The sequence below is a fragment of the Seriola aureovittata genome, chromosome 17 (genome assembly GCF_021018895.1).
Source record: "Seriola aureovittata isolate HTS-2021-v1 ecotype China chromosome 17, ASM2101889v1, whole genome shotgun sequence".
Taxonomy (NCBI): domain Eukaryota; kingdom Metazoa; phylum Chordata; class Actinopteri; order Carangiformes; family Carangidae; genus Seriola; species Seriola aureovittata.
In genome coordinates, this window is record NC_079380.1 from 14,415,206 (window position 1) to 14,443,114 (window position 27,909).

A 27,909-nucleotide genomic window follows, 5' to 3' on the forward strand; every position below is an offset into this window, starting at 1 on the left:
ATAAACGCAGATCAAAAGGATGAAATTCCTTCCATGCTAACACACAGATGCCAAAAACAACATGGTAGCAAAGCACTGATTCTCTCCTGTGGTGCCTGTTGCTATATTTGCCCTGAGCGGAGCAGGGAGGCTGGGAAAGACGAGGAGGAGACACAGCCATGACACCTTCAATTAGAGACTCGGACCTGACAGCCTCCGTCTCATGTCCTCCCTGCTCTCCTCTTGTCTCTTCCCCCAGAAGAGAGCACAAAGGGGATAATACTGCAGATGGAGTCCCTGTGAATGTTCATGAGTATGCATTAATCATGTTGTGATTATTTTGGCAGATATTGCGATTGTGATATGCGATTTCAGTTGGAATGGTCACTTTTGCATTTCATTTTCACTGGAAAAATGATGATGTTATTTTTGTTGGGTCTTGTACCAAACAAACATTAATGTTCCGTTACGTCTGGAGAATATGATCTGTAGGCTGGGCCGTCTCTGTGGCACCACAGCGCTTATGGCGTTAACAATGCACAACAATGTTGGGACACGTTTTACCTTTATGAAAAAAAGCTCCTGCAATCTGGATATAGCACTTGGCCATATTGCAATTTCAATTATATTTCGATAAATTGTGCAGCCCTATTATGCATGCATGTAAGAGAAACATACAATAGTCGAAGGAGAGGTGCATTGATGTGTTCAGAAAAGCGTCTGTGTCTGCAATAATTCCTGCTTTGAGGCAAGCTCATAATAATGTGTGAAAGAGAGTTCATACTCACCAGCAGTTCACCTTTAAAACAGCTTCTAGCAAATCAACAGCCTCAACACATCAGAATATAGGCAGCTGATGTCACATGCATGTGTGTGTCTGTGTGTGTGCGAGAGAGAGAGAGAGAGTACCTTACTCTTGGTGTGTTTCTTGGTGTTTAATTCCCTTTAGAGCTTTCACTTGCCAGACAGTCTTATTATTATCACAGTACATCATCAGCTTGCAGTTATCCATGACATGTTTGTTGCTGTGTGATGGTTTTTACACACTGATATATAAAAACAACATGATTTGTTTACATAAATATGAAAATTACTGTAGATGTGTCACCTAGTTATAGCTCATTCAAGTCTACATCATAAACAATGAGTTAAAAATACCTGCAAAGAGCATCCCACAAATCCAATACCCACGTATTTGGTCAAACCTCAGGTAAGGCAGGAATCTCATATTAACAAAGCATTTTTATCTTACCACTTACATCTTACAACAACTTTCTATCTAAAAGTTTTCTCCTAAATCCTTTTTACAAAGCTGCTGGGACCAACTTTTACGAAGGAAAAGCGAATAACTCCTAAGCTAAGTGTAAGGCTCAATCCTGTCCCTCCTAAGGCCAAGGCCCAGAACCCCCGCAGTGCTAGAGAATGCGAGGGGTCAAAATGGTATAAAGAGGAATGGGACAAATCAATTTTGATATTCCCATATCTCAGTAATTAAGTATAACACATAATTAAGGCAGTAGGTAAATCTTAAATCGCAAGAGTCAAAAAAACACCGGATAAACAAGTCCTGCAAAAAGTAAATTAGTTTAGTCTGACAGAGTAGCAATGTTGTCAGTATAGCCTCTGATTCATTTGTTTAAGTTTCCTTTAAATCACATAAATGTATTTAAACTAAAGATTCATTCATTAAACTACCTCTTTGGTTCAAATGGACAAGATAGCTGAAAAAGAAGAACACATGTCCAACACACGTCCTTGGTTTGTCTGGGATTGTCCTGGTTTCAAGCTGGGAGTCCGGAGTCCCAGCAAATATCTGTAAAATACTAAAATGTGCTGGTTTTCAACATTCATTACCAAATTGTCCCAGTTCAGCACTTACATAGCCGTTTATCATGTTATGTCCCACTTATTATTACTAACCCGATATAAAAACACTGTTGCTAGCCTATGAGTCATAGGCAAGCGTCATAACCTATGACGCAGGCGGCTCCTTCTGACAAAACCTGTCAGAATGCTAACAGTTAGTTGTCATGCCGAAGAGACAGTCAGCCGATTCTAAAGAGCTCAGAAGGCCTAGTCCTTCCATCGAAGGGAACCTGGCAATGAATATGGCATTTATGGCGTCCTTGGTGTTGAAAGGTGTGCTCGGTAGGTGTGCTAAACGCTGAAATAATTGTCCCCTATTATGATGAAAACGCCAATACTGAGTGCATTAGCGCATAAATGTTCTAGTGCATGAACGTGTGGTACACTTAACAGTCCCGGTTTTGGGTTTGAAAATATGGTCAACCTATATTTAGATGTGTTTTCCCTGTAGATTGTCAAACAGGGTGCAATATCTAATTGTGTTGTTGGGTTTCATTTAACGTCTGTGATTAATAATCAGCATAAAAAGGCATAACATTAAGGTTTTACAACTAATATATCAGTTTGGCTTGGAGCCTTCTATCTTCAAACCTGTTTGTTTTCTCAACTCCACTATTTCACTACTACAGTCTGCCCAGTGTTTACTGTAACCTTACATATAGGTACAAATTTGCATATTTTAATTTGTTTACAGCATGGAATCTGTTTCTGGTGGTAAATATGTAGACAGATGGACAGTCAAGTAAAAAGGGAGCAAGGTGTGAGGATGACTAAGAGCCGCGCTGCAGTCTCTTACTGGGTGACCCTCAAACTGCACAACACACACACACAGGCACACACACACACACACACACACACACACACACACACGCTTACAGCACCACAGGAGCAGGAAGAGGGAGCACACGCTTCGGAAAACTGGCACACACATTTTCTAACCCTCTGCCTCTCTCTCACTCTCTCCCTGTCTCCCTGCATCTCTGTCCTTGCACAGAAATAGCAAAAATATTACTGAAGCTGGGAAAGTCCCATGTGTCCATCTTAGCCACACGCTCCCTGTGTTTCCTCTATAACGTGTTGTTTAGTTACATTTTACCTGCACCTTTCTCATCTCTCTTTTCTTAGGATGATTTTAGTTTTTATACTACAGATTAAATATTCAGGCGACACATTTACTCACAATAGTTGATTAATTGGTTTGTTCATCAACAAATTAACTATAACTAAACTATTTGGTTAATGATTTTTATTCATTTTCAGTTCCAGTTTCTCACATGTGAACATGTTCTGCTTTTTTTTGCCAAGTGTATTTGTAAAAGATTATCTTTGGGTTTTTGATCTGTTGATTGACTAAAACAAGCAATTTGAACACATCACCAAGGACTGTTGTACTAAATTATAATCAGGATTTTTTTTACTGTTAAAAACAATCATCAATGGAAATAATTGATAGTTGTAGCCCTAAAAGACAAAACAACATCATTAACGAAGAAAACTGCTGTTCACAACTACTGATTTCCATGTTTTACCTATCAAACTTTATTATGCTTTTTGGCGTTTAATGCTGAGCAAATGTACTACAGTTCTTGCTAAAATAAAGTCTGCTCAATACTAAAGAATACGCATGATGACATTGTTCCATGGTTATTGATTTTCATCCCACAATGACCTTTTCCAGGATTGATGACACAGATTACTGTAACCTTTTGTAAAAAGGTGAGTGTGCATATTAAATCATGCAGAGGAGCAACAAATAAAAACTAGATTCCATCTTATTGTTGGCTTTTTGTCCTCTGACACACACGCACACACACACACACTCACACACACACACACACACTCTATAAGACACAGACCTAGCGAGCTTGAAATCCTCCCGAGTGCACATTGTGCTCACCTTATGTGGGTCAAGACTGATATCTCTGACTTAAACCATTCCCAAAATAGCCGTGGGTGTAATCACCACTGAATTTATTAAGCACAGCTGGAGTGGTGAGACACGTTGAGGTGAGTACTCCCACTCTAAATTCCCCTGAGAAGAGTCTTTCCATCCAAACTAGACAGCTAAGTATTACACGCTCCACACACAAATACACACTTACTTTATTAATCCATTCACCTTGATTTTGAGACTAAGTGACACTTAACATATTGTATGTTGCCATGGAAACAGATGGTTTAGGTGGATAAGAGGTATAGACAGTTGTTGGGTCTGAGCTCTATTAGTAACTGGAAATCATTAGTACTCGGCCTCACACGGGCGGCACCATTATGTTAACAGTACTCTACCTCATGAGCTGGACACCAAATGTGTTAGATTTCGGTTGTTTATCAATTTATTGGCTATCACAAATTAAGGAAATATTAATATTAAAAATATTAATATTAAATAATATCTTTAAAATGAATTAAAGTTCACGGGGCACCAGCCTAAACTAATAGGCAAAATAGCCAATATGGTTTTAGTCTCAATTTATTACCATTAATCTGGAACTTTGATTAACCATTAGCTTACTAACTATTACCAAATTACCAAATCAATAGTAAATTACAGTTGAAGGATTGGAATTCTACCGAGTAGAGGTTGGCAATATCCACGCTTGTGCAACATTAAACACACCAGTAGTTATACTTAAAAGGCATTTATTTACAATGGAGCAGAGTAAAGTACAATGTCTAATCTAGCATATACAGGTGTGTGTGTGTGTGTGTGTGTGTGTGTGTGTGTGTGTCTGTGGGGACACAGACAAAGGCAAGATGGCCGACGCAAAGTGGTCACTGTGACCACATGACCTGAACAAAGAAGACTACAAAGATGGCGGTAAACAAAGAAACTACTAAAATGGCCGCTGAGACCACCTAGTGTGTGTGAGAGGGAGGGTGTGAGTTTCTTTGTTAGCCTAGCTCATGTAATCTAATGGTACCAGGTTAGAGGGGGAAGGTTAGCTTCATGCAGGTTCTAGGACTGAGACGTACTGCTATGTGTGTGAACATACGAGTACTCGATTAACTGTATGACTGACCACAACCTAAGCAAACATTACAACAACAAGACATCAATCAACAAGTACATTAACAAGTTAAGGCTTCTGCTGATTAGCTATGCTGTGCTGTGCTATGCTGTGCTGGGAGAGGTTAGGCCCAGTCCGTTAACATTACCCGATCCTTGGAACAAGCAAAGAGGTCCTTTCCAGTGGTTTGTAAAATCCAGTGAGTTTGGGGGGTTTCCTGGTGGAATAAAGTCCTGTCTGGCTGTGTTGCTTGCTGGTATCTCCTTTGTTCTCTTCACAGAGTTAGCTGTTCCATGCTAACTCTGCTACGACTCCTGTCGCTGTTGTGGAGGAGAAGAGTGTTTGCAGGCTGCTGGTTGCAGGCCGGCGAGAGAGCTAGTTTCTCAGGTAGCAGAGCTGACCTGGGCTGGGGCCTTGTTGCCCTTTGAAGAACCGAGAGGAGAGGGCTGGAGCTGCTCTCCAGAGCAAGCCAAAAAGGGAAGAGAGAGAGAAGGGGTCTAGAAGACTGGTTTTGTTTGGTGACACCCTTGGGGGTCACATGTCACACGCTGGCCCACACTGGCTGGCCAGTGGGGTCCGTGGGGGGGAAGGGTCATCCCCAGGTGTGAACCGTGAGGAACTGTGGGGTGTGAATTCCTTTGTCCAGTGGAGCAAAGAAACATTTGGTCTATTGAATGACTGAGTCCCAACAGTCCCCCCTTTGTTGTCAGGATGCCACCTGACGTGTCATCCTGAGAGCATAATGTATAGTCCATTTGTCATTTCATTCAACGGGTAACATCCGGGCATTTGTCAGCACTATCTATCTTGGCTAAGCAAGAACAATCAGGTTACAAAGCAGAGTTCAGATAATAACCACAATGATCGAATAGTGTAAAACAACTAACATGTTTCCTAGTTACTCATGGTGTTAGTGAGGACAGGAAAGTCAGTGATGTTAGTTTGTTAAGGTGAGATATAGAGGGTGGCACCTAGAATGACAAGATTTGGAGTGTCTGGGTGAGTGTGCCATGTATATGCAGTGTCCTAAACTTGTATCTGATTTGATTCAGAATTTAGTTTGCTGCTGCTGCTGCTGACAAACCCATTGAGTCCATCTGGAAGAGTGTAAGGTACCCTGAGCCTACTTACTGTCAGTACTCAGTGCGGCGAACTCTGGAGCGCCGGTGCTTTAAGTTTTCTTTAACCTGTGGCACAAAGCTGTAGCACTTTGAGTAGCTGAAGGAAGAACATTCAGAGGCATTGTCACTGTCTGAATTAACATGGTCAGAGATGACGTGGTCATTGTCTGATCCATGTGTTGACTGGTCCTGTGTCTGAGCCAGAATTTCTGCGTAAGGCCGTCTCCTGCTCCTGTTGTGGGAGTGCCTATCTCTACGCACTTGGTGGGCGTGGCGGTTACGCTCAGCACCCATATGTGGCCTTTTATCACCCCCCTTCGATCTGTTCTGAGGGTGATCTTTTGAGGTTACATGTCTGTGTGACGCTAAGGTGTTTGAGTTGCTAGGCTCAGTTGTTTTCCCCCTTGCCTTGGAATTGACCATGGTTTCCCAAGCCATTTTTGTCATTTTCTTTATTTCCTGCATGGTGGGCTTACCTTGATGCGTCATCAGTGTAACATGAGTGCGTACACAGGGATGGAGGTTTCGTAGGAACAAAGACTTGAAGGTGGAGTTCTGCTCTAAGCCTGGTGTGTTCCTACCCTGAAAATATGCATGCCTCAAACGTTGGTAAAAGTCATTGGGATGTTCATGGCGGGAGTGTTTGATTTGAGAAGCTGCAACCAAAGATTCTATCTCATCTGCAGCAGGAGAGAATTCTTCTGTCAGTGCTTGACAGAGCTCTTTGTAGTCATCTCTGACACTGGGAGGCAGTGATTGCATAAACTTGTGGACTGCTTTTGAGCTGGTCTTCCACACAAGTTTAGTTTTCTCCCTTTGGGTTGCATGGGGCAAATCAATTAAGTTTTGATCTAACTCCCTAAAGTAGTTTTCAATATGTTGATCAGAGCTGTCTGGATCAAAATGTTCAATGTCCTTTGCTAATAACTCAAGCGCTTCGAGGCGGGGGCACTGTGAGGTCCCTACTGATGAAGGCGAGACTATGCTAGCTGGACTAGAGGAAGGAGCTGAACAGCGGTCATCACTCTCATGGAGGTGCAGAGAGGAGGCTGAACAGTCCGGAAAAGTTTTGGTCCTTCTGTTGGAGGGGTGAGCACAGGTGAAACTGTTATGCATCAGTGGCTGATGGGAACATGAATATCCTCTACCGGATAAACTACCTGTCTCTTCATTGTCAGTTTCAGGAAGATGGGAAGTCAGGTGGGTGTAACCTCTGTCTCTCAGTGGAGGTTGAGGAGCTGACTTCATTTCCCAGGACTTAGGGTCAGTTGGGAATTTGTCCCATCCTCTGAGTGGAGGCGGAGTTAACCTGTCATTAAGGGAAGAGTGTGAAGCAGAGAAACCAGAATCACAAGCACTGACCGATCGTGGTGGAGCAAGGCATTCTGATTTAACCTTTAACAATTCTTCCTTGTGTGAACAGAGATCTAACTCTGCTGCATGCAGGTCTCCTAAGTAGCGCATGGCTTTCTTGTTAGCTTCCTTAACTTCTTGGAGGAGAAAAGCATTTTGAGCTCTAAGCGATTTTACCTCCTCCTCTAGGGCTGCTTGGCTCTGAAGTGAAATGCTGGTTTGCCTGTGGAAGTTCAACAGTAAACATCTTAACAATGGGCCTTTGGATGCAGTCTGAGCATCACCTTTGTCACTGAGTAGCAAGTCTATTTCTTTACTGCACTCACTGGAATTTAACTTGCTGATAAATTCTAGGTAGCCAGGCTTCAGGCTCTGTGCTAGGGAAGAAATAAACTGCTCTACACAGGAGTTCTCCATTGTTGTGTCTGGGAAAGAGGGAGGTTAAACAAGTTTTTCACAAAACAAGAAGGCAATATAGTTGGCTGCGGTGTTGCGCTGGCAGACACCTTGTAGTGTAGTTTGGTAGTACACTAGCCTAACTAAACAATGCAGTGGCCTACACTATGGGGGGTAGCTTCCTGCGGAGGAGGGGCAGCTACACTAGTGGGCATAAAGATTAAGGACAGTAAAGGCAAGTGCAGGTTTACTGTCTGCTTAAGAAATGTTTCAAAAAGCAATGACTGAGATGCAAGGCAGTAACAGTCCAAAGATTATCTCTTCAAGTTGACTCAGGCTGTAATGCAAGGCAGTAACAGCTAGGTGCAGAACTTGGGTTTCACAGGGCTGGTAGCACGCTGTGGCTCTATCTCAGGCTCTATTTCTTACTCAGGCTGAAATGCTTGGCAGTAACAGCCAGGTATAAGCTCTCTGTGTTACACAGGGCTGTCGGCACACAGTGTTTAATGTTAAAGGGAGCAGCAATTCTGACAGCTTTACTAGATAGCATTGAACACGTGGTATTCAAATGCTGGACTGAGGTTCTTACATTTCCTACAGAATAAACTCAACTGGAATTGTTAGCAACAATAGCAGGCTCTTGATACTAAGGCTTATGTGTTAGCTATTAATAACTGGAGGACGTCTAATATTACTTCAGGTAAAATTAGTAAACCAATTCTCACCACAGTGCACTTGTTTGTAAGTACACCTGGACGTTTACTCCTGTGGTGGACTAAAAAAAATGTTTTCAACCTTTGTGGTTTTGGCCAAATTATGAATTTAATATTGCACAATTATGAATATTTGCCAACAGTACTCGGCCTCACACGGGGCACCATTATGTTGGGTCTGAGCTCTATTAGTAACTGGAAATCATTAGTACTCGGCCTCACACGGGCGGCACCATTATGTTAACAGTACTCTACCTCATGAGCTGGACACCAAATGTGTTAGATTTCGGTTGTTTATCAATTTATTGGCTATCACAAATTAAGGAAATATTAATATTAAAAATATTAATATTAAATAATATCTTTAAAATGAATTAAAGTTCACGGGGCACCAGCCTAAACTAATAGGCAAAATAGCCAATATGGTTTTAGTCTCAATTTATTACCATTAATCTGGAACTTTGATTAACCATTAGCTTACTAACTATTACCAAATTACCAAATCAATAGTAAATTACAGTTGAAGGATTGGAATTCTACCGAGTAGAGGTTGGCAATATCCACGCTTGTGCAACATTAAACACACCAGTAGTTATACTTAAAAGGCATTTATTTACAATGGAGCAGAGTAAAGTACAATGTCTAATCTAGCATATACAGGTGTGTGTGTGTGTGTGTGTGTGTGTGTGTGTGTGTGTGTGTCTGTGGGGACACAGACAAAGGCAAGATGGCCGACGCAAAGTGGTCACTGTGACCACATGACCTGAACAAAGAAGACTACAAAGATGGCGGTAAACAAAGAAACTACTAAAATGGCCGCTGAGACCACCTAGTGTGTGTGAGAGGGAGGGTGTGAGTTTCTTTGTTAGCCTAGCTCATGTAATCTAATGGTACCAGGTTAGAGGGGGAAGGTTAGCTTCATGCAGGTTCTAGGACTGAGACGTACTGCTATGTGTGTGAACATACGAGTACTCGATTAACTGTATGACTGACCACAACCTAAGCAAACATTACAACAACAAGACATCAATCAACAAGTACATTAACAAGTTAAGGCTTCTGCTGATTAGCTATGCTGTGCTGTGCTATGCTGTGCTGGGAGAGGTTAGGCCCAGTCCGTTAACATTACCCGATCCTTGGAACAAGCAAAGAGGTCCTTTCCAGTGGTTTGTAAAATCCAGTGAGTTTGGGGGGTTTCCTGGTGGAATAAAGTCCTGTCTGGCTGTGTTGCTTGCTGGTATCTCCTTTGTTCTCCTCACAGAGTTAGCTGTTCCATGCTAACTCTGCTACGACTCCTGTTGCTTGGAAAATCAGCTGGCCTTGTGTTGTAGCCGCTGATTCTGAAGAGGATTTGGTTCACTCACAGTTAATCCGAAGCAGGTCGCTGTTGTGGAGGAGAAGAGTGTTTGCAGGCTGCTGGTTGCAGGCCGGCGAGAGAGCTAGTTTCTCAGGTAGCAGAGCTGACCTGGGCTGGGGCCTTGTTGCCCTTTGAAGAACCGAGAGGAGAGGGCTGGAGCTGCTCTCCAGAGCAAGCCAAAAAGGGAAGAGAGAGAGAAGGGGTCTATAAGACTGGTTTTGTTTGGTGACACCCTTGGGGGTCACATGTCACACGCTGGCCCACACTGGCTGGCCAGTGGGGTCCGTGGGGGGGAAGGGTCATCCCCAGGTGTGAACCGTGAGGAACTGTGGGGTGTGAATTCCTTTGTCCAGTGGAGCAAAGAAACATTTGGTCTATTGAATGACTGAGTCCCAACACAGTGATGGGGTTAAATGGCTGATGCTCGAATGTATGTCTTCTGTTATGTGCTGATGGTGTCTTTTATATAAGTCACTGGTGCACCATCTATTATGGATAGAGGTTCAACAGATTACCATCTTTTGCTGAGATAAAGCGAAGGTTGCACCAGCTTGTAAAAAAACCTCCTTGCACAGTTTCCACTACAAGCTCGCACTGGATCAGTCTGCACATGGGTCAAATAGTCCCATATGAATGCAAAGGCAGATTGTTAGGCATGAGCATAAACCAATCTCTCCAAAAAATAAATTATGCAAAAACATGCTGACACCATACTGGGATGAAAAAGCCATTTTAATAACACATGTTCTAACAGTGTGGTAGAAAGTTATCAGCATATTTGTAGCAACACTCGGAGTCAGCCATTTATTCCATCTCGTCAGGAATCTCTTCTGTCTCTCCTGTTGGTGCCATTTTTGGAAACCACAAAGATTAAATCTCAGTGCTGTGACTGCTCCTGTCACACTCTATTGTTGTTTATGCACACAGCATAGACAAATGCAGCCACAAGTTTTTTTTAAGGATAGTATCACACACATCTTTCTAATGTCTTTATCAATCTCCCTCCTCTAAGACTTCTCCCTCAGAGCCCTCTCCAGCTACTCTCTTGCCTTTGTTTGTTAAAAGAGAGATTATGAGGGAATAGCATGTGTCATCTTATTACACTGCATTGTGTCTCAGCAAAAACACACAGGCAGCTCCCTGACAATTAACTTCCCACTCTCAGCTGAGTAATGCCGCAGAGCCTCCAAAAAGACCCCTTTTTAATGTCACCAGATGACATTGTGTTATACAAGCAAAACATTTTGACATGATCTGCTGAGACAGTCTGTTAAAATGAAAATATTGCACTTGTGGCGGTCACTGCTGCTCTGAAAACGGGGGCAGAGTCTGTTGTGAATTGGATATGAAATGGTCTCCTCCCTGTTTCTGTGCTCGAGGGTGCGATCGCCAAGTGCTGTTGGTATGGGATTTCAGCATTTCATTCACATCTTGATTTATACTAAATTAAGATCACAAATGCTCCACCCAGACAGGCTCACAAATGCATTGTCACAGCTACTGAGGCCCATTTTATTTGTATAAATGGAAGCTGAGGAGGTGATGCCAAGCTCCCATGTTGAATCATCATTTAAGGATTATTTGGAAACAAGGGGTGTTTTGTGTTAGGGGTTTTTTAAAGGGAAGTGCTCGCCTGGGGTATAATAGTTGGCAGAGATTCGGCACATCACAGGCCGAGTGAGGGCCAAACACTGTTACCATGGTAACCTTGGCACACCATGCTGGCATATCTGGCGAGAGTTTACAGTAGAGTTTAAATATACGGACAACTTATGCGGTTAGGCCAAGTGATTTTGTGACATTTAAGGCAGAAGATGGAGCACAGGTTTGGTGTGTGAGACGTGAAGTTCTTAGAACTGGTCATTGTGCATAAACAGACACTGAGCAAGTTGCAAGGAATATTGTGGGGGTGTTTCTGTATTAACAAGATTAGGTCAAAACCTAATTTACACAAAATCACCACACACATTCAGTAAATTAAAAACAATGGATGTGCTGTTATATTCGGCTTTATTTACTTGGTGATTACTCTGGAGGAAAGCTAGAAGCTCATTCACGTCAGTTGCTGTGTAGTCAGCATAGAGGGGTGTGCCTGCGGATGGAAAACCACTCATGCACTCATAGGCTAAAACTGGCGACTCTCCTCTATGGAAGGCGCAAGGCAGCTGAGGTTTGTAGAAAAAGTTGATCGATTTGTTGCAAGGTACTTTTTTTTTTTTTAAGATCAGCAGAATTTACTTCCCAACTTATGATAATAACACCAATGTTTGGAACAGCAAATCCTGTCAGCCATGAAGGTCGCATTCAGTCAGGTAGCTGTTAGCCTATTAGCATAACATTGTAAGTAGTTTTCAGTAATTTTGTAGCTTGCACTTGAATCTCTGCTCTTTAGGGTTTGGTTCCTTTGTTCCTATTCCTACTTTCATCTAACAAATTTTAGCGGGGTGTAGCCACCCAAGGCCACCCCCTGGCTCCGCCACTGGCCCCGATCCTCTCTCCTCCTCATCATCCTCTCTTCACAGTAAGGAGTTATAAATGAGAGCTCTTTGTCTAGCACCCAGACTGTGGCAATCCCCTTATGGTGACACATAAGAAGGTCTTGTGTCGCTCTGTCTTTAGGGGTGCTAACTGGCACACAGATCTAAGTGCCTTTTAGGCACAGGCTGTTAAGGTTCTACAATTCAATTTGACAAGCCCCCAATGCAGACAAAGAACAACAAGAGCCGATATGTCTTGACAGTGTGTGACTTTGGCGGCCTTTGAAGAATAGAGGCAGGAGTGAGAAATTACTCAAATTGAAAATAGACTCAGTAATTTTTTTTATCTATACTGTACTGGCACATACTGGATCTCATGTGTGTTGTTTGTGTATTTGTAGATGATAGAAAAATGTTTAAAATTCAATGCAATAGTAAATTTTGAAAATAGATTCTGTTGAAAGGGCGAAAACACACACAATTACTAAAAGGTCTGAAGACAGAACATTGCACTCTGTGATTGCTATTTACTTTATTTTACGTTATTTTAATCACCCACATATAAAATACTTGATGCCGCGGCATGATGAACAGAATAAGACTAAAGGGCTGCCATCAATCAGTGTAAGCAGTCTGATAACATAAAACACACATCAAAACTGCCCAGAAGAGCTGTAACCATGATAACAAAATGGAAATGGCCCACTTTGTTGCTACAGTAGTCTTGAGTGAGGAGTGGAGAGAAAGAGAGACAGAGAGGAGTAAAGGAGGGAGGGGGAGGCAACAGAGAGACCCAACACTCAATAGTAAAAAGGGGCATTTTGAATGTGGAGCAGAGACAAGCATCGACAGAATTACACATAATTATTCCAGCCAGCTAAGCCTCCACTCTTGGTGTAATTAATGCCATTCAGCTGGGAGAGGGTTTAAAAATATATTACGGATTGTTTCAGTGATTCCTTCACATTCAACAAGTCTATTTTAATGAGTCCCAAGCAGACACTTCTTACACTCAGCACTAAGCTTGACAACCTTCAAGAGATATTGGAAATAAAGTTTGAAGTGAAACTGGAGGGCCTCCTGCAGGATTTTGATGTCAGTCAAGTTAGCTGAAAATTAAGTTTGATATTTTCAGTCACCAACTAGCTGTATCAGACATTTGATGTAAAATCTCTCAATCTCACATTTAACATTTACTGCATGTAATTCAAAATACATTAAAGGATTTATTTGCTGAGAGTAAGATATGATGTAGCATTCAACACTGTTGTTCTTCCAGGGGGTGGCTGTAAAATGTAATTTACTTTAATATACTATAAAAAATAGTTCAAGGTATGAAACTGGGAGTCAGCTGTGTTCCGCGTGCGTTCAGTGTTTCTTTCCTTCCACTAATGAGTTTTTAAGTAGTGAGAGAGTAAAGCTTATAATAAACAAGCTTCACTTTCTGGCACATATAAGTTATTAAATAAAAAAAATAAAAAAAACACCTACGCTTCTATATTTATAGTTTCTCTAACTCGTGGTATTTCCCACAAATGTGCCGAGTGAATTATCAAGTACAGAGGAGCAACACCCACAATGATGAAGATGAGATATATATAAATATATATATATATATATATATATATATTAAAAGCAACAAGGCTGAGATCTATCTTGTAAAATAACCAAAGCAAGATATATTGAATTAACATAACCAGGGCAGCTTTGCAGGCAAAGCAGAGTGGAGCAGGAGGGCCCTTCAGATCTCAGCGCCATCACTTGAGGAGCAGCGCTGTGTCTCCGCCTACTATTGTGTAAGATGTTTATTGTTTGGGGCTCCCCATCAGGAGTTACAACAACACCCCCTCCCTTCTGCTCTGTGATTGGTTAATGAGGTCCACTGCTCCATTCTGAGCGGAGGAAGTGATTGGCCCTACCCCTACACTGCCACTAGGTCTCAGTGACGGCCTCGTTGGAGGCATGTGTCAGCCCACATCATGCTAACTGACACATACATGATGTCACCCACAGGGGTAACAAATGTCCCAGAGAGAGCTGTAGAGCAGCCTAAACCCAACGCCCGCATCTGTGCACATGATAAAGATCATTATCAGTCGATGAGAGGTAAACAGTCACTGAGTGGGAAATGAGAGAAGACAAATTGGCTGTATTTCATATGCAAATATATTACAAACGCAACAGACAGTTACAGTTACGGAGATGTCAACATTGAAGACTTTGGAACAACCGCGAACAGCATGGAGATTATACACGACAATATAGCATAGTGAGCAGACTGCCCTGCAGAGAAGGAGCAAACATCTACCCCTCTGAAATGTGTCAATGTATCACCTGTAGCTGCAGCTGCCCTCAGGTTTACAGAACTTTATAGCAAGTATTGTCTTGTCAATCCACAACTTTACTGTTTTAGTTCACTCTCACCGACCGTATAGCTTTTTTTTCGGTTTTCAGTAAGCAGCTGTGTTTTTGGTATAAAAGCTCTGAAAGCCCACTGTACAATACCTACACTACACTACCTTCTGCACAGACAGCTAGCAGATAGCTGATGAACATTGTTGAGCATTTACACAACTGCAAATGAATGATAATGTTGCTCCATAACTGCTGGATATGTAAATAAGCAAATGTTTGCCAACATATCACAAAAGGTGATGATATGAAAATACAGTTTTCAAAACGTGATCCAAATACAGTTATAAACCAACTTCCGCACATCAGACAATCTGAGACATGACCACTCAGATGTAACTTGGCCACAGTTTATAATCGGTCATCAAGTAGACATAATATCCACCACTGTTTTCACTCTGCTGTCTTTCTTCTGCTCTGAGTAGTCACGCTGTTTGCTTTATCTTTGCCAAAACTCTGAAGCAAGAAACCAGACTGTGTAAAAGGCCACACTGACTTCATCCTCTCTCTCACCCTAAAACTTCCACCCATGCAACCGCAAATCCTCCTGTGTTTATTTAGTCTTGTACTTATGTTCGCCTTTATCCTCTTCTCTTCCTCTTTCCACCCTCTCTAGATTGTTGCGTCTTCTTTCTCTTCTTCTTCTGCTTCCAACTGCGTCTCCCTCCATCTCTCACCTTTCTTTCTTGTGCCCAGACGTAGTGCTCTCTTCCCAGTGACGGTTTCTCAACTCTCCAGATGGCACAGTCATTTCCACAGACGTTCAGCTTCAAAGGCTGGGGAGGAGGGGTGGGGGCAAGGGGGAGAGCAGAGCCTCCACCATGGTGGCGAGTGATCCAGCACTGAGACATACTCACTCTCACACCACTGGTTCAAATGAGATGATCTGACATTTGGAGAAAAGTTCAGACAGCAGGCAACACTGTTTAACACTATGATGCTTAGGCAGTAACAGCATTCCTGCAGAAAGTAATAATGAATACGTCAGACCTGAATTTAACTAATAAAAATGTAATTTTCTGTCATATTTTGTCATGGTTCAACCTTTATTCGTGTGTTAAATTTACCCAAACCAAAAGCTGGAGTAAAACTGAACTTGAAATTTCAACACATGGCGCTGCAACTGTTGAATGCCTATCCATCTGACTACTGTGCCTAAATGCGACATAACAGCCTATTATGTATTTCAGCATAATTTGATTCCAGTGAATACAGTCACTATGGTGAAATGTTAACTTGATCAAATCATTAATGGGATTTCCTAACAAGAAAAGTGGCATAATTATTTCAATTAATGGATAATTCACATTTTTGCCATTTGAGTTAATAATCATGATTTCTATTAACCTAGGGAATTTTTTTTTTTTTTTTTTAAATGCTGCTATTCTTTTGACAAGTCCAATCATTTCATTCAATTAGAGGGCAAAAGATATTTATCATACATTTGTGATATATTTCTGTGTCTTGTGTCTTAACAACAGTCTAAAGCCCAAGGATATAGATAGGGCAATAGTACCGAAGACATTTTGTGATATTGTTGATTAAAAATTACTTAAACGATTAATTGATTGTATAGACAGCTGGTGATTATTTTTCTGTCATTTTGTTTAATTGACTAACAGTTGCAGCTCCTATCAGCATGCTGTCTTCACCCTGGCATTTCGATCGTTCTTGTTCTTCATTTTATTCCCAAACTGATGGGATCTCTTTAACTTTATAAGACCTTTGGATGGGGATTACATTTGGTTTCAAACCGTCCAGTGTTGGAATTACATACAGCATTTACTGGAGAAGTTTAAGTCCACACAATAGTCACAATAAAGGTGAGTGGGAATAAAAAAAATACAAGATGCACAGTGAGAGAGGGAGAAGAGGGAGGAGTATTGATGTCCAAGTTCAGTGTATGACGGCAATGCATGTATAGCATATAACTCAGCATGTCCATATGACAGGATGTATCGTCTCCACAGTGGACCACATCACAGCCAACAAGAGAACCAAGAACTTCTCTAAAATGTACATTAAACACACAAACCAATGTATTGTATGATGAATTGTAAGGTCGAATAACAAGGTTTTTAAATTATACTGAGGTGAGTCACATAGTTCCTATGGTGACCGGAATAAGTAGGTAGGTGAATGAACAACAATCTCTGGTTATTCAAGAAAACGCCAGTATATGTAATGCAGCTGAACAGAAACGTATCACATGTGATCACATTTCATCTGTAACTCTGTAACATGCATCCTACATCCCTAACCAGGAAGAACCAGACATTAGGCTTAACAATAAAAAGGGTAAACCAGGCACCACCCTGGGAACTGCAGTCCTCCACCCACACACAGAGACTTTAGTAATAAAGACATTTCCTCTGTCATGGCACTACTTTAGGCAGCATTCCATCGCTGGCCGTTGTGCGGTGGAGGTGGGTGATAACAGGAGGAGAAAAAAAGCAGCTATCTAGCTTTTCATTGCACAGCAAGAAGCTCTAGGCAGCCCTTAATCTGCCCACGCTTACGAAACCATAAACTGATATCAACCATGCAGGGGGAATGGATAAAGATGAATGATCACAGGAGTCACGCTTTATCCCCTTTTTAATAACTTTTAGAAGGTAACTGTTCTGCTGGTGAGCTGTGCCACACACATGAAACACTGTCACCTTTAACATTGTAGATACATGTATATCATTGTGTACATCATCAGTGACGGTGTTGCAGAGGCAAAAGTTTTTAACTTTACATTCCTGTCTCAGAGAAGCAGCTCTTAGACATTCAGTTCTTGAGCTTGAATGCATGAATAGCAAGCTAGGTTTGCATTCACAGAAAGAAATGTATGCTTTGATTTTTAGTCTGACAGTAATAAATATTTCTCTGCTCTGTATGCCTTACAGCCCCATGTAATAACAAGCCAGTGTCCCATGTCACCATAGTGCTATCAACAATTACAAAAGCCATTATGCATCCATTCCATGAGGAAAAGAGAGAGGTCTTTACATCATAGCCTCTGGAGATTATCCCACTATATGGTTCTCAAAACAGCAATGCATTCCTTATGCACACTCTACAAGAACAAACCCTGTCTACAAGAACACACATCTCTCAGACCACTTCTATGATGTATTCAAACTCCACTGACAAAATGCAAGTACACAGTTCAGCCCCTGCACACATATGTATACACCTGATGTTAATATTAGGTATTTGAAATTGTATTGTCATTTAGAAAACAGGTACATGAAATTTAACTTCTATGTAATGTAATCACATGTACATGTACATGTACATGTACAAGTACATGCATGCAAACACACAGACATGCATATCATACTGCAAGAATGAGCACAACATATCCAGTCATATTCCCATCTCCTATGATCTGAAAGAACTGTGACTTTCTGAGTCTGCAAAGCTCTGGTTAAAACATATAAAAGGCAAACATGTCCATGTGGATGTAGGACAGATCTTCTCACTGCAGCGTCACTCCACAGAATGACACTCATTGACATGAGAGGACACAGATAGTAGTAACGCTGGTGCAAAGATACTGGGCCCTCCTGACACAATATTTTATATTGTGTTTTTTGTTTCCATTTTGTGTACAAGTGTCTGACTGGTGATCTAACCTTTTTCTTCAAACTTCTGTAGTCTCCGTTATAACTCCTACTCTTTACTTTGCCTTTCTCCCCTTTAGCTGACACTGTATCAGATGTCTAGAGAGAAATGTTACACTAGCAAAGACGGTGGCAACAGGGTGTTGATTTACGGGCATCCAGTATGTGGCACCCTGGCTCCAAATAAAGATTACTGTAAGGTAAAGTGTACTATAACTTTTTGATTCTTCAGAGAAAGAAAGAAAGGTGTTCAGTGTTTTTTAGTCTTTCAGTATAAACACACTGAGCATGTTTACAAGAGTGGTTTTCACACTGAAACAATGGGCGGTGTTGTCCAGCTGCCACACCTGTTAACGATCTGGCCACTAATTGCTCTGTGAGCAGCTGCTGCTAATGGCCTTCATTAAGTCAGACCTGGAGCGCTGATATGAAGGAGACACAGAGGGATATAATAAGGCCAGAGGTTACTCTCAAGTCCAGTCAGTCTTGATAATCTGTTTGTCTCAAACCATAGCTTCTGAGGAGTACGGGGTGCAGCTTCTCAGCGAACAGCCATGGCTCTTGGGTGCCTTTTATGGTAAGTTTTACTGATGTGAATTTCTGAGCACTTTTTTAAATTACTTCAAAAATAGATACTTAAATGTTTGTTTTACTTGCCTCTTTTGCAGTGTTTCCTGGATTTGTTTTTTGCTGTTTGATGGCAGTGCTGGTTTACCAGCTTTAAAAGGTAATGGATTTTCTTCTTAATTATCTCATTAGGCCTTGAAAATATCTATTTAAACTTAATTGTCAATTCTGCAGGGTATGGATATCCATACACGGCTGACTCGCGTAACCTAGCTGATGATGGAGAAAATGAAGGGTTGACCTCTCTGACCTTTGAGGGTTACTGGCCGACTTCAAACAGCCAACCAGCTGACGGTGTATACACAAGCTATAACAAGCCTTTAGTTTCACAGCAGCCAGTCTCTTTCCCAGCTCAACAAAAACTGCCTAACACACCTGGTGCACCTCAGGTAGCAAGACTTGTAAATGGTATGTTGAGAAACTGGGGCCTGGAAAACCTTGACAAACCACTCATCTTTCCTTTAAGAATTAACTACCAGCTGGGTCATCCAGAAAAGTCTCAGCCAGGCCCTATCCAACCTCAATCACCATCATTTAATGTTGCATCTTCAAACAGTCTGCACGCCTCTCCAAGCACTGGCGGTGCTACTCATTATGCTAGTTCAACTGCATACTATGACCCTGCCTCATCTTACACCTCTCAGGCTGCAAAATCTCCTAGTTCTGACTCTTGGCAGCCTGAACCAGTTAACCGTGACCATGGTGTAGCCGACTTGAACACTGGCTCCAGTGCACATGGAGGCGACTCAAGTAACGTGCCCCATCTTGTCTTTGAGGATGTCTTTCAATATCCCTCTGCAAACACAGAGCCAGCTGCTCCAAGTCATGGTGGCATCTCAAATGCTGGAGGGTACAGCCAAGCTCATTATGTGAGTGAGGGGTCTTTAACTGAAAATGCCTTAGAAACCTCATTCCCAAGTTACCCAGCTAATGTAGGTGCACATCCTAGCTCTGCATTTGGGAAAGGAAGCTCATCCTCTAGTTATCAGCCACATGAGCGGACCTCTCCTCAGCTTCCACAAAAACCAGTCATCGGCTCTCAAGTGGCCTCCCAGAGAGTGAGTGAACCAATCCCTCCTCCTCCTCCAAGCTATATTAGCCAATCCAGAACTGGCTACCAGCGAGGTGGGTATCTCTATGCTAAATCCATCTACTCACCAGAATTTCCCCCTCCACCTCCAATACCTGTAAGCTTGCTGGGTGTCAAAAGGCCTGCAATGAGTTACAGAGCTGCCCCTAAGGGTGTAAAGAACCCTCAAAGGTATGTCCACAACCTCAAACTGAAGTCTGCAAGTGCTTATTAACGAATATCCTTTGATGAAATTAAGCCTAATCATTTTGTCTTCCAGCGCCAAATGGTAACCATCATGGATATTGATGGGTCCAGGCAACAGGTAAAAGTTTCATTTCATCTTGATGTTTCAAAGTATTTGTATTGACTATTAACCTCTGCTTTCTTGCTTGCAGACTGTTTCCTCCTGAAGAAAATAAACGTTTTAAAATTTGAACTGTTTCTGTGTATGCTCTTAAATTTGCATCCTCATTCAGTAGCTGGTCATGGAGTCACTTGAAACCTAACTGTAAATGTTTATGAAGGCAGAGTGAATTGGAAAACGATGTATGAACAAGACAAGTTGTGAAAAAAGTGCATCTTCTCTGGTTTCAGTGTGAAGCATGGAAGCTTTAAACACAGCAGGAATGTGTTGAGCTTGTGTTCTGCCCTTCAGGTCAAACAAATGTTGCCGTCTACACTAGTTCTGATCCTGCCACAACTGCACCAATGTACACATGCAAGTGGCTTACCTTGGCATTGAAATCCTTGTTTTCCAAAGCCCCTGCAACAGACAGGCACAAATGTTGTTAACGTGGGGTTGCTTAGCTCTAAAACTGTCACTATTTAACACTTTCTCGGTTAAATCATTTATTTATTTATTTTTATATATATATATATATATATATATATATTTTTTTTTTTATATAAAGCTGAGTCTGAGCACACGCGGCGCTCGTTACACCTACGAAAATGGGTTAAAAGCACAGTATCTGCAAGGTTACATCTAGAATATTAATGTAAACATTAGCCTAAACTTGAGCACAACCGTCACGAAAGGCTGTAAATGAGGGGGGGGGGGGGGGAGAGAAATGTCATTCTGCCATCAAAAGTGAAGTGAGTCAGGCTGTCTGAACAGACAGGTGTGCATGAGGGACTCTTACCATATGAAGTCTGTACAATGGCTGCAGAACGTCGGCTGCTTGAAAAACCTGGCAGTAAATTTGTGGTTTTTCACTTCATGCACATTTTTCTGCCGCAAAGCACCTTTGCGGGCGAATCGGTTCCCAACCCCAGCTGAGTCATTATAATGTAAAAGATGGTCAGCCATAGTAAGAAAAAACAAAAAACTACACAACCACGACTTCGCGTTGTCCCGACCGATTTCTGTGAGGTTCTTGTCTCTTCACAGCTCTTGACAAGTGGTGCTGTTTGTGCTGGAGCGCTCTTGACAGTCCGCACGCCTCCCCTCTACCTGGTCCACAGCTGAGCGCTTCTTTTTCATTCACAGTGACGTCGGCGAAGTCTGCTTTCACGTACTGTGGGAATTTTTAACTTCAATTTCAGCGCACAATTAACACATTTCTATTAGAAGTGACTTTTGGATACCTAAAAACACACAAAGCACGTCCACTATTACACTGTGTGTGTACTAGGTCAGCCTATTTTGTTACTGGTGGCCCACAGGCAGCCAAATCTATGGAAAAATAGTTCTAACATTAATGATGTAAAGTGAAATGAGGTCCTATCTGCACATTATTGATGCATAGAAATGCACCCGAGAGGCCAGGATGAGCTATATAGGCTACATATTAAATATGATCAGGCCTACACGATGGAAAAAGATAAGAGAAACCTTTCAGTCATCATAATGGTGTGCTAAATGTACTTTCTATCAACATTTTTTTGTAAGACATTAAATGGTTTCTGAGACATAGGCTTATCTATTGGCATTATGATCAGTGAATGTTTTTGCTATAGGCTGCTATACATTTGTACATTTTTGTGAATTTATCAGCTTTTTTACCTGCAAAGTTTGAAAAGGTTTTAACTTGATGGGCCATGTTTGCCGCATGATAGTAGGCTGTAATTTCAGAGCTTATTTTTCTTTTACATATGACCAATAAAACCAAAAACACTGGATGAAGAAAAACATAGGCTACGAGGAGCACTTGAAGGCGACATGTCCCTACATCCGTTGCTGGTGTTGTGCGCCACCCTGTGGACTTAAACTACATTGCAAGTTTTGATCAAGCTGAGAATTATGCATGGTATCAGGAAGACCGGTTGAAATACAGCAAATCAAGGTCATTTTTCATTCCTGAATCAGATTCTCGACAGTGGCAACTATTTCAAATATTTCACTATAATTTTCTATATTTCATGTTGTTCAAGTTGAGACTCGAAGTCTATTTTAGTTCAAACAGGGATGGAACATAATAAAAGAACAAATACATTTTACAACAGTGTATAGTGTAATGAAATACCTTGTCTTAAAACAAGCCGGGAAGTAAGGATAGCTTGCAACTTGAACAACTAAACGGCACAGAAAACAGCTTCAATATAGGATATACAGTGGCTTAAGAAAAGTATTCAGACCCCTTCACTTTATTATGTTGTAGGCCTACATGTGTTTATTGTAAATGGATAAAATTGCCCATCAATGCTCTGTAAGATTGGATGGGAAGTGTCTCTGAACTGCCATCTTCAGGTCTCTCCATATGTTCCATGGGGGTTAAGTCTGCGTGCTAGTTGGGCTAGTCAGGGACAGTTGGAGACTTGTCCTGAAGCCACTCCTGTGTTGTCCTGGCTGTATGCTCGAATCATTGTTGTGCCAAAGGGTTACCTGTTGCCCCAGTCTCAGGTTTGTACTCAAGAGCATGTTTTCTTCAAGGACCTCTCTGTATTGGCTGTATTCATCCTTCTCTCGGTTCTGTCCGCCAGTCTTCCAGCCCCTGCTGCTGAGCAACTCCCCAAATCATGATGCTGCCACCATCCTGTGTCACTGTATGGATGAGATTATCCAGGTGAAAGGCAGTGCCTAGTGTTTGCCAGTTATAGTGTTTGGACTTCTTTCAAAAAGTTCAATTTTTGTCTCATCAGACCAAAGAATCTTTTTCCTCATGCTTGCAGAGTTCTCCCATCTCTGCAGAGGACCTCCGAAGCTCTGTCATAGCGACCATTGGGTTTTTGGGTATATCCCTAACCTCTTGCTCCATTTCCTTGCACTGAACTATGCCTTGCCTTAATTGTATAACAAAGGTCAACAGGGAGTTCTTTGGATTCCATGGCTTGGTTTTTGTTCTGACATGCAGTATGAATTGTTGGACTCTGGTCAAGTTCACATCTCAGGGATAATTAAAGCAAACAAGATGCACCTGACAATTTGCAGTGCCACAGCAAAGGGTCTGATTAGTTTTGTAAATAAGAAATTTCTTTTTCAATTTCTTTTAAATACATTTGTAAATTTTATCGATCTAAAATTAAATCTACAGCACAATAATGTGTGTAAAAAATGAAGGGTCTGAGGTCACTGCATGTGGCGGAAGTGAATGAAAAAAAGATGTGCAGTTTCTATGACAACAGGGAGACGCTGCGTTGCCACGGAAAACGGATGTGGCGTAGAACGAGGACGCCAAAGTTTTTGAACCGTTTTGAGCGGCGAAATCACTGCCGAAGGTAGGACGCTTTTTAGTCCATATATTACATTTTCTCCTACACTATGCATTTTAAAACACGCTATTAGTCTTTTCACGAAAGCCTGTAAGAGGCATTAATGGACAGCGAGCTCTAGGCTGGTGTGCTTTAGCTCGGCTAGCGTTAGTTGCAACATGTTTGCTAATGCTTGCGCTAGTATCAGTTCTTTAAGGAGTATCTAGCTAATTTGTTAACTCTGCTATTTATAGTTATTAGATTGGAATAGTTCTCATGTAATGTTATGCTAACATTACGTTGACACGATGCTTCCATGTTTCATATAACAAGATTTTCGCATTGTTTTGAAACTGAGTAAGTCAGCTGGAACACTCATTGTAGCTAGCTAACGTTGGCAATGCTTGTCAACAGAGTAGTTAATGTATTTCTTTTTAGCCATGATAACAATTAGATAATAATTCCCTCAGGACACCATGAGCAAACGTGAGGACTCATGGGAGAAGCTGGAAACAGAGTTTGACCATTTTCTACTGGACATGAAGCCACATGTCCTTAAACACCCCAACAAGACAGGTGATATTTAATTTCATTGCCATTCACTACATTAAACATAGTTAAACATCACTGATCTGGCAAACTTAACTACAGGGTCTGTTTTGTGTTTTTTGTGCTGTTTCAAGAACACGTATTGTGCTAAGTTAAGCTAATATGATATGTTTCATCATCTGTAACATCATTTCACCTGTCCCTTTGTCTTCCATTGTTGTCAGAGCGCCAGCAATGTGCCATATGGATAAAGAAGCTGTGTGACCCAGCCACATGTGGTTCAGGTCTGATAGGGCGTAAGAACCGCAATATGTATGCCCGTTTGCTCCTTCACATGCTCAAAAGAGGAGTACTGGAGGGGCCTTTTACCAGCAAACCAGAGCCTGGAAGCCTCAAGACGCTCCCTGCCTACATGGTAAGAATGACCGCTTCATCATATCATAAACATAGCTGTATTGCCATGGAGTAGTCCACAAAACACTTTTGCATCCTAATGTGAATTATAATGCACTTCAAAAATGCTGTCATTGTCAAGTTTATTTGAAGAGACTTTTTTTTTTAATACAACATTTCCAGACAAGGTTACGAATAAATGGATTGCATATACTGATACACTTCAGTAATCTAATCTAATCTAATCTAATCTAACATAATACAATATAATATAATATAATAGAATCTAATCTGTCTATTTATTTTAATTTCTAGTCCATCTACTTTGATGAGCCACTGAGTGGTCGGTCTGTGCAGCACAGCAACGCAGGTCTGCCTGACTGGGTGACAGGAGAGTTGGGTGGTTATACTGATGACAGCTTGACTGTCGGCCTGCTTAAAGACAGAACAAGTTCGACACCTATTGCAACTCATCACAGGTACTTTTCCACTGTACATCATCTTGGTCAAATATACACAGGTATAGGATGAAAATTTCCCTAAATAAACATGAGAATGACAATCATCTGGCTTCATTGTGCTCATAGATTTAAATGTATTTGCAAGGTACTGCAATTTAATTTTTTTTTTTTTTTTTTTTTAAGTATGCAAAATCAAATGCAAAATTTGAATTAAATTAGTTTTCTTTCCAAAACCACAAACAAGCATGTGGTTATTGAGATTTTTAAGGATCCCAGCTTAATAGATTTGATAATAATCATGCAATGATGCATAATAATGCATGTTATGTATGAGCCAGATTTAAAGGTAGGACACCTGGGTCTGTACTGTTTTGAGTCACAAATATTACCTACATTGTTATACAGGGGCATATTTTTTCCCATATTATCCCTTATAACCTTTGATCCTGCTTACAGTTTGTTAGAAATAGAATTTTTTTTTCATGCTTATTTTCGTGAGATTTGCTGTTCGTAGCCTGATTGTAGCTCTATTTCTTCTTAGCTGTAGTCCATTGCTTTAAAACATCCAGCGAGCTGTAGGATTTTTTTGCACATCACTGTTGTATGTTGATGTAGAAATTCATGTTGACATGGAAATTTTTCCGTCCTTCTCTGACCTCTCACATAGGTTTTTTATACTTTAGTGATCAAACCATGTCAATCATTTGTCATCACAAATTATTGCAACCCAGCTATGTTAACCATTAACTTAACTATTCAGTTGTGTTTGCATGCCTTGTACTCTTGCACGGCATACATTACTTAGTGTCATGGCCAACAATTTGTTAAATGTAAAATGGCAGGTGTCCTAATAATTTGGATTGTGAATGTTTAAGAATATACCCTCACCATGCACTTTATTAGGAACACTATACTAATACTGGATAGGACTTCCCTTTGCTCTCAAAACAGCCTCAGTTCTTCATGGCATGGATTCCACGAGATGCTGGAAACATTCCTTTGAGATTCTGGTCAATGTTGACATAAGTACATCATATCATTTCTGCAGATTTTTCAGCTGCACATTCATGCTGCCAATTTCCTGTTATAGGAGTGCTATTGTATTTAGATCTGGTGACTGGGGAGGCCATTGAATTTTAGTCAGCAGGCCTCAGCTCAAGTTCACTATCATGTTCATGAAAACAGTTTAATTGCTGTATATTCATGCTAGAAGTAGCCATTAGAAGGTAGGTAAATTGCAGCCACAAAGGGATGCACAAGGTCAGCAATAATATTCAAATAGGATGTAGCATTCAAACGATGATTTATTGGTATTAAGGGGTGTATCACCCGCCAACGTAATAACAGCCCACAAACGTAATAAACCACAAAAGTAATACAAATCTGCAGCTTTTTAATGTAATAATCCCACAAACATAATAAATTTTCCACAAACGTAATAGCCGTTGCCTACTACAAATGTAATACGTTTGTTACGTTTTTGGGATGGTGAAAATCTTCAGCTTTCAAAATTGTAATAACTTCCCACGAATTTAACATGAAAATTAAAAATGATCTTTGTGGTCATTGTTGTTTGTTTATTTACTTATACACCTGCCAATGGGTTTGAGTAGGGTGGATGTGGGTCTTAAAAACCCCTGACCCGCATATCACTACTTTTGACATAGCCTATTCTTATATAGGTTCTTGACTGTTTAGACTGATCAAATGTTGATGTAATAAACCCCATCATATCACCTGCTATTACGTTTGCGGGAATTTTATTATGATTTTGGGATAATTACAATAAAAGCTGCAGATTTGTATTACGTTTGTGGTTTATTACATTTGTGGGCTGTTATTATGTTGGTGGGTGTTATAAGGGGCCCAAAGACATTTCCCACACCACTGGAGAGGCAGTCTCTCCTTAGTTCTTATGGTACTTTGATATAACACACACCAACTGTAACTAACACAGGATGCACATGCTCTCAATCAAAATGTCAAGACAACCATGCCTTACTTGGTAATGACTTTCTCTTGGTTTAAGACTCATTGTTCTTCTCTTATCGATGTACGTCAGCCATCTTAAACATCCCCGTTTAACTCCTACAAACATATATCTTGCTGGTATATATTTTCAACATTCTCAGCACACGTACACAGGAGCAAGGTTTCAACCCCTTCCAGGTTAAACTGCTTTATAATGAGTTTCTTTGTATTTAGTTTCCCAATAACGTAAACATTATAATATCATGTGGGTTATCTGTGACACATCTATTCATACTAGAATAAAGCATGCAAGCATACTAATAAAAGCATGAGTATAACAGGAATTTCCATTAAAAGTCAAATAAAGACATTCTATCATTGTATTATGTTCGAGCACATTTAGAGATTATTGGAAAGAGAGCTTTCCCCTTAGTCTAGCTGGTGATTTAACATCTTATAGTGAAAAAAACCTCTTGGTCAGATATAGAAGGCGCTGCATATAACATAAGATATTTATCTAAGCATTCTGTTTAAAAGTTCTTTTATCAGACTGAAAACATTGATCTTGGTTGTGAAGCTGGATACACACAGCTTTCGTGACTGATCGCCCATCGTATTTGCTCAGCAGTGCTATCTGAAAAGCTGAAGACATTGCCAAGTTCTTGCATCAGTCTTCATGAGCTGTCCATTCTGACTTTTCAAAGAGAAATACTTCAAAACGGCATGAGACTTTGAGGAACCTCTCCTATTCTCTATCCATCTTTCTGTTCCTCTTCTCTTTACACTTTCCCAGTAGTTGAACCTGAGGTCTAACCCCAACAGAGGAGAGAGGGAAGCAGAGAATAAAGATAGGTAGCTCATTAGCTTGCTCTCTGTTTCTTAAATTTCTTGGCTTCTTTTCTCGTAT

General features: G+C 41.0%; 3 protein-coding genes across 7 annotated transcripts in view; 2 read left to right on the forward strand and 1 right to left on the reverse strand.

Annotated features, from left to right (window-relative positions):
• prkcab (protein kinase C, alpha, b) overlaps positions 1–21,459 on the reverse strand; it is a 108,142-nt gene extending 86,683 nt beyond the window's left edge. For both annotated transcript variants that reach the window (XM_056401153.1, XM_056401152.1), the window contains exons 1-2: positions 21,141–21,459; positions 20,730–20,761 (exon numbers count right to left, since the gene is read on the reverse strand). In XM_056401153.1, the coding sequence (XP_056257128.1) occupies positions 20,730–20,761; positions 21,141–21,307 (199 nt within the window). In that variant the 5' untranslated portion in view covers positions 21,308–21,459. The remainder of the gene's footprint in view (positions 1–20,729; positions 20,762–21,140) is intronic.
• Positions 18,229–20,434, forward strand: LOC130184996 (uncharacterized). Of its 2 annotated transcripts, XM_056401155.1 has the most exons (5): positions 18,229–18,876; positions 18,968–19,026; positions 19,101–20,187; positions 20,276–20,320; positions 20,394–20,434. In XM_056401155.1, the coding sequence occupies exons 1-4, from the start codon at positions 18,854–18,856 to the stop codon at positions 20,286–20,288; spliced, it is 1,182 nt and encodes a 393-aa protein (XP_056257130.1). In that variant the 5' UTR covers positions 18,229–18,853; the 3' UTR covers positions 20,289–20,320; positions 20,394–20,434. The 2 variants fall into 2 exon arrangements, with proteins under 2 accessions (XP_056257130.1, XP_056257129.1); XM_056401154.1 differs by lacking the exons at positions 20,276–20,320; positions 20,394–20,434 and having other exon boundaries at positions 19,101–20,264.
• Positions 21,460–23,565: 2,106 nt separating the features above from the next.
• Positions 23,566–27,909, forward strand: part of cep112 (centrosomal protein 112) — a 99,774-nt gene continuing 95,430 nt past the window's right edge. For 2 of the 3 annotated variants that reach the window (XM_056402435.1, XM_056402434.1), the window contains exons 1-3: positions 24,099–24,204; positions 24,402–24,592; positions 24,886–25,049. In XM_056402435.1, the coding sequence (XP_056258410.1) occupies positions 24,105–24,204; positions 24,402–24,592; positions 24,886–25,049 (455 nt within the window). In that variant the 5' untranslated portion in view covers positions 24,099–24,104. Of the gene's footprint in view, positions 23,656–24,098; positions 24,205–24,401; positions 24,593–24,885; positions 25,050–27,909 lie in introns of those variants that run through there. The other variant, XM_056402433.1, reaches the window with a different exon arrangement.